Source organism: Callospermophilus lateralis, chromosome 10 (genome assembly GCF_048772815.1).
Source record: "Callospermophilus lateralis isolate mCalLat2 chromosome 10, mCalLat2.hap1, whole genome shotgun sequence".
NCBI classification, from domain to species: Eukaryota; Metazoa; Chordata; class Mammalia; order Rodentia; family Sciuridae; genus Callospermophilus; species Callospermophilus lateralis.
The window spans coordinates 7309286-7315285 of NC_135314.1; the positions used below are offsets into that span (position 1 = coordinate 7309286).

Sequence of the window (6000 nt, forward strand, 5' to 3'; positions counted from 1 at the left end):
CTCACTTCTATAACAGAGCCATTCCCTCAACAGCCCACTCAGCACAGCTAACTCCTGAAGGCCCCACCTCCAAATACCACTGACCTGTTAATTTGGGACATTAAGTTGCTCACCTAACCATTGCAGTGTGTTTGAGGAAAGTGAAATATGGAAGGTGGACCTCTAGGATTCTGCAGAACTGGAGAAGTGGGCCAGTGTGTTGATGCAGGTTGGCAGTGTTGACGGGGACTGGTGATCTGCTGTTTCCTCTGTTCCCAGGGTGTGCAGAAGGCTATGCACGTGATGCCACAGAGATCCAGAACATTCAGATTGCCGATGGGGACGTCTGCAGGGGCCTCTCTGTCCCTATACACATGGTCTTCCCCAGGCTCTTCACCTGCCCCACGCTGGAGACCACCAACTTCAAAGTGGGCAAGTAGCGCTCCCTCAGCCCTGCTGGGCCGGGTTCTGGGAAGGTGTGGGCCACTCAGGTTGTGCAGCTTAGACACTCAGGCCTTGTCACTCAGCCAAACCTCACTGTTGTTCCAGCCTGGGGAATAGCAGTGGGTAGCCACGTTTCTGCAGACTAGGGCAGGTGACTCTAAGCTCTGTGAGGGACAGGCAGGCAAAAGGAGAGGTGTGGAAGGGATGTCAAGGTCAGTTCCTCTGCTAGGGCCAGGTGGGAATGGTGACGCTCCTGGGATGAATGTCAGTCATCAGGAGGCCCCTGGGCATTTTCCCTGAATCCGTGTGTGAATGTTTGACCACCAATCCGAATCATGTCCCAGCTAGTGTTCTATCCCGCTTTTTTCCTTTAACATATCATGAACATTTCGGTAGGTCTAAGTCTTTTTACCAAATGTTTTTTGGTTTTGAGGGTTCTTTTTTTTTTTTTTTTTTTTTTTTTTTGAGACAGGATCTTGCCATGTTACCCAGCCTGGCCTTGAAATTTGGGTTCAAGTGATCTTCCTGCCTTAGCCTCCCAAGTTGCTGGGACCATAGGTGTGTCTGCCTGTCCTACTAGATATTTTAATGACATGTCCCTCCTGTTAAGAATCATCATGCTGATAAGATTCATTTGGGAGGTCACCCACTCTAAAGAGGTAGACACAGCGTAGGAGAGTCTGAGAGTGACTTCAGCACTTCCTGGCACAACTTTGCAGATGGTTGAAAAGACCTCAGAAAGAGTTCCCTGGGCTTTCCCGGAATACTTCTGAGCCTTGCCTGAGGCTCGCTGACAAACATGTATGACAAGGGGATTTGGGTGATGGCTTCTGCTGTTATTCTGCTCTATCGAGAAGTGGGAACTTTTCCCCAAGACCAGTATGTTTGTGTTAATGTCACATCCCCGAGTCACTGTGCATTATTATTAGTCCATGAGGAACTTTAAAAATTATACCTTGAGTTTAAATTATAACTTAATTATAACTTAATTCAAAACATAAGTCCGTGTAGCTTCCTCACCTAGCTTGTATTACCAGAGGGAGGGTTGATGGCACCTGCCAGTGTCACTGGGTACTACTTGCATTTTCTTTGCATTGTGCTGTGGACCGTGAGCCCTAGGGCAGGGCTGGCCAGGGCAGGTGGAAGCACAGTTTAGTATTTGTAGAATTCTGGGTCCTTCTGTGAGATGTCACATTATAGTGAGAGCCTTTTAGGGTCAGGACACAGGTTCAGTCTATTGTCCCCAGGACGCACGGGCAGCAGAGTCTGGATAAAGGCCTTGCGCAGGTCAGACTTGACCCAAGCAAAGGCCCTATGGCTGACTATGAAAGCACACTTGTGATGGTTGTCGATTAGATGGCCCTGCCCGTGGCACAACATCCACAGGTGCCCAAGTCAAAGGTGCAGGCGGCGGCCCCTCCCCCACAGCCCCATTTCCACACTCAGAGGTGGCCTCTCTCCAGACCCCTGGTGTCCTCCTGGAGGACAGTGTCAGGCAGGTTTTCCTTTTATACTCTGTGGCACCGTGCATGTTATTCCAAAGAATGTTTTCTACTTCAGAATACCTCAAATTTAAATTGAGGAAGAAGATCTTGAATGTTGAATGTTGGGGACCGCAAATCAAGTCAAGATGGTGCCTGGCAGTTTGCCAGGAGGAGTGGTCTGTGAGGCAACGCCACTGAGCCATTAAGATGATGGGGATTCCTTATTGGCTGATTGCTGTATCTGGATGATGCTAATTGAGTCAAGCTGTGTGTAATCAGTTAGGTATATATACCTCTGCTGTTCCGCAATAAAACGGCTCCTGCTACCTTGGGTGCCTGCTACCTTGAGTTCCCGCTCAGTTCCCGCTGAGTTTCCCCACAATAAAGCAGTTCCCTCTTCAACCTTCAAGTTGCTTGTCACCTCCCGATTATTTTGCCCAGCCGGACTGCGGCAGTTGAATTCTTGGCCTGGTTTTCCTAAATAAACTGCAGAAAAGTACAAAAATTGTTTTTTTCTGCTGTGCTTTATATAATGCCTGTCCTCCAGCCAGGAGATCAGTGATTCTCTTGTCCTCAGCCTGATGCCGAGTCAGGTTTAGAACTTAAAAATGAGTAGCAGGTGGTTAGTCGGGGTCTCTGTAGAAAAGAAGTGACCTGTAACCATTGGTTAAGGAGCTGTGGCCTCACAGAAGCCCCAAGGTCCTCTTCCTGTTGGCTGTGGGGAAGAGTTTGGAGCGGGGACCCTGGACCGCTTGGCCTTCATGCACCTGCCAAGCAGGTGTGGACACTGTGCAGGCATGGCCACCAGAAGCCAGGCCAATTCTTAGGGAGAGGAACAGTGATCAGAAAAGGTCCAGGAGCCTCCGGGTAGGGAGGTCAGGTGTGAGCACTGTGTCCTGCATTAAGGCAGGATCTCCACGTGTCCTCCTCTGCCTGTCAACCACAAGTGGCTGCAAATGTGTGGGTCAGGCCTGATCTGGAGGCCTGCTGGAGTGTCAGGAGCTGCAGTTGGATGGCACTCAGAGTATCAGGAGCTCCTGGGTGAAACGGCTGTTCTGCCAAGTGTTCTCAGCTAAAAGGGAAAGCCAGTGCCAGCCCCGAACACAGGCCCCCTGCCTGCTGGGCACCAGTCTGTGCAGCCTCCACTCCTCTCTCCCGGGGCCACACCAAGACAACTGGGGGAGTTGGAGGGATCAGTGGTGAGCAGTGCTCAGAAGCCAGCCAAGAGGCCATTTCTTACAGTGTCAGTTATCAAAGGAAGGAAAGAAACGCGTGCTTGACTGCTGTTGTGACTGATTACGGGAGAAGGCAGCCACCTCACGGGGGCATAGACCCCAAATGCAGAGCCCAGCTTCTGCAGTGTGTGCTGGGCGCCCCCTTGGGCCAGCGCACTTCTCTGCCACACAGAGCCCTTCCTGCCCTGCTCTTGATGCCAGGGGAGGCACCTGGTTCCTTTTTGCAGGAGGCACCCGCCTCACATGCACCCCTTCTGTGGGATCAGTCAGGCTTGTCCGTAGCAGCTACGGAGCTGGTGAAGAAAGAATCTTATTTGCTGAAAGGTGAGGGCCAAGCTAAACAGGCACTTCAGGTGAGTTTAGCAACGTCCAGAGGAATAACAAATGGTCATTCTTCCTGAAGCTCATCACTTGGGGACTGGAGGTGCACCCAGACAGCTGCAGGCAACTCAGTTTGATAATTCCCTTAAGAATTGCAGGAAAGGTGAAAATAAAGCAAAAACAGTATCCATTAATCAAGAGAATTCGAGGGTGTTCTGTTTGGAACAGGAGCACAGAGGTGGCGAAGCTCAGGAGCCCTGTTCCCAGACAAGGCAGAGGTGCGCCCCGAGGGCCTGGTGGCTGGAAGGCAGGGTGATGCTGCAGGGGAGACTATGCAGGTGGCGCCGGGCCCCCTCTGTCGTTGCTCTCTGCCCACCACCTGTTCCTGAGCCAAGTCCCGTCCTTTCTCTCCACAGAGTTCGAAGTGAACATCGTGGTGCTGCTTCACGCCGACCACCTCATCACAGAGAACTTCCCGCTGAAGCTCTGCCGGACGTAGCCAGAGGCAGGAAGGTGGAGTAGCCAGGTGGTAGGCCAGCTGCTCCCCTCACTGGGGCCGGAGCCACGCTGGCAGCACACGTATCTTGTGATCTGCCTTGGAAACGAATCTGGCTCCTCGAGTGCCCCCCTTCTCCCAGGTTTCTTGGGCCCTCCGCTCACGCAGGTGCTGCCCGCAGACCCTCTGGACGCCCAGGCTCACCTCATGGAAGATGCTCCAGGAGAACACCCCGCTCCCGTTCCTGTTCCTTTCAGTTTCAGTAAAGCACTATGCCTGCAGTTTGGGCTTTGCTGGAAGGTGAGGTCACGCGCACAGAGGGAGCCCCTAACTTGCTAGTGGACAGACATAGCGAGGGGCTCCTGGCAGTAAAGGGTCAGCAGCCAGGTGACATCCAGCAGCCACTAGCATGCTTGTTGCTTATGAGTTTGTGGACCCCTCCCAGGAGGATGTTCCACCTGAGTCTGTAGTTCTTTGTAACATTTCTCCATAAACTCCAAAAGCTGTAGGGAACTGGGAAAATCACTCTTGCTCTCAGGATTGGGAGGACCTGGTAGAGCTGTTTGGGGCTGGGGTCCAGGACTGGCACGGATCCCTGCTACCACATTCCCGGAACAAGATGCGAGGCTGTGTGAGATGCTCTTGTTACAGGGCAGGTTCTGAGTGGCAAGAGACCGTGCCCGGGGAAGTGGAGGCCCCACCATGGGGTAGTGCCAGGAGGACACCCTTGAGCTGATGAACTTGGCCTGCCCTAACCCACCTGTGGGCCCTGTGCTTTCAGCCAAGTGTTTTGACATGCAGCCAGTTTTTGCCTCAGCCTTGAATTATGGTTCACTGTTTTTGGCGAGTCTGTTGCAATAAATTTCTTCCTTCAAACCCTGCTATTGTTTGTTGGCCTACAATTAGCAAGACCTCAGAAATAAGCCATGCCGCTGTGCAACTGGGGCCTTCCTTGGTGGACCCTCCTGAAGGCGTGGGGGTGCTGCATTCCCACTGTCCCCTATGTGTTTGGCACAAAGTCAGGCCCTGCCCACGACAGCCAACACCCGAGTTCTGTTCTGTTCTGTCAGCCACAATGGAGACATGAGGTCCAGTGTAGAAGGAATGGCAGCCTGGCCTGGCCGAGGTCCCGCCCTGTCCTAGGACTTTACAGTAAAACTGGCGGGATTTATCCGAGTTACTGAAAGTAGGTTCCCAGAGAACACATTTCTGCTCTGTAAATCTTTTATATGCACATGAACTAAAGATTATCTGTCCTTGATGATACGTTCAAACTGAGTAGCTGGAAATAAAGAGCCTTTACTTTCTGCCATATTTCTAAGGAATAAATCATTTTTAATAAAAAAGCTAAATAAAAGACAATTTTAAGAAGAGGCTTGGGGTGCACCTTGCTGTCAGTAAACTGAGACAATCATGATGAGTGCTGTAAGGAAAGTCATCACCTGAAGAGCCGCCCGCCCGCCGCCCAGCTACCTTGAGGGTTCCATTCAGGCTGGGGCAGCCGAGTGAGCACCCCAGCTGCCGTTCCCGCCCTCTGGCCCTCACGTCTCCATCAGAGCTTGCAGAACAGCGCAGGTGTTGGCTGTCATGGGCAGCAGCTGCTCCCAGGAGTTAGGGTGCCTCTGTCCAGGGCTCAGAGTTGTCAGAGCCTCAGTTAAACCAAGGAGGAGGAAAGGAGGGGAGATGAAGGGAAGACTGGACAGTGAGTCTAAAGCACGCTCCTGGAAGTGCCCATGGAGGCAGGGACACATCTTGGAGCTCGCTCGGCTCTGGGATGACTCCACAGAGCCTGGTGCCAATTCTCAGCCACGTTGAGTTCAGAGCAAAGGCAGAGCCTTACCCGGGAGAGAAAGTGAAAGGAAGCCAAAGCCTGGCGCCATCCGAAAGGGCGTCCTGAACTCACCCGTCCTGGAGCCCCGGGGCCATGGAACCTTCCAGTCCATTTTGGTCCCCACCAGAATTCTCCTGTCCTAGACTGAATTGTCCTTTAAAAAGTGGGGGCAGGAATTACCCCACTTGCTGATGGTGGTTTCTGGGCTGC

General features: G+C 52.4%; 1 protein-coding gene across 4 annotated transcripts in view; it reads left to right on the forward strand.

Moving 5' to 3' along the window:
* Vps26c (VPS26 endosomal protein sorting factor C) overlaps positions 1-4835 on the forward strand; it is a 39393-nt gene extending 34558 nt beyond the window's left edge. For all 4 annotated transcript variants that reach the window (XM_076868615.1, XM_076868614.1, XM_076868613.1 and 1 more), the window contains 2 exons: positions 259-411; positions 3880-4835. In XM_076868615.1, coding sequence (XP_076724730.1) covers positions 259-411; positions 3880-3962 — 236 coding nt within the window. In that variant the 3' untranslated portion in view covers positions 3963-4835. The remainder of the gene's footprint in view (positions 1-258; positions 412-3879) is intronic.
* The last annotated feature ends 1165 nt before the right edge of the window (positions 4836-6000 follow it).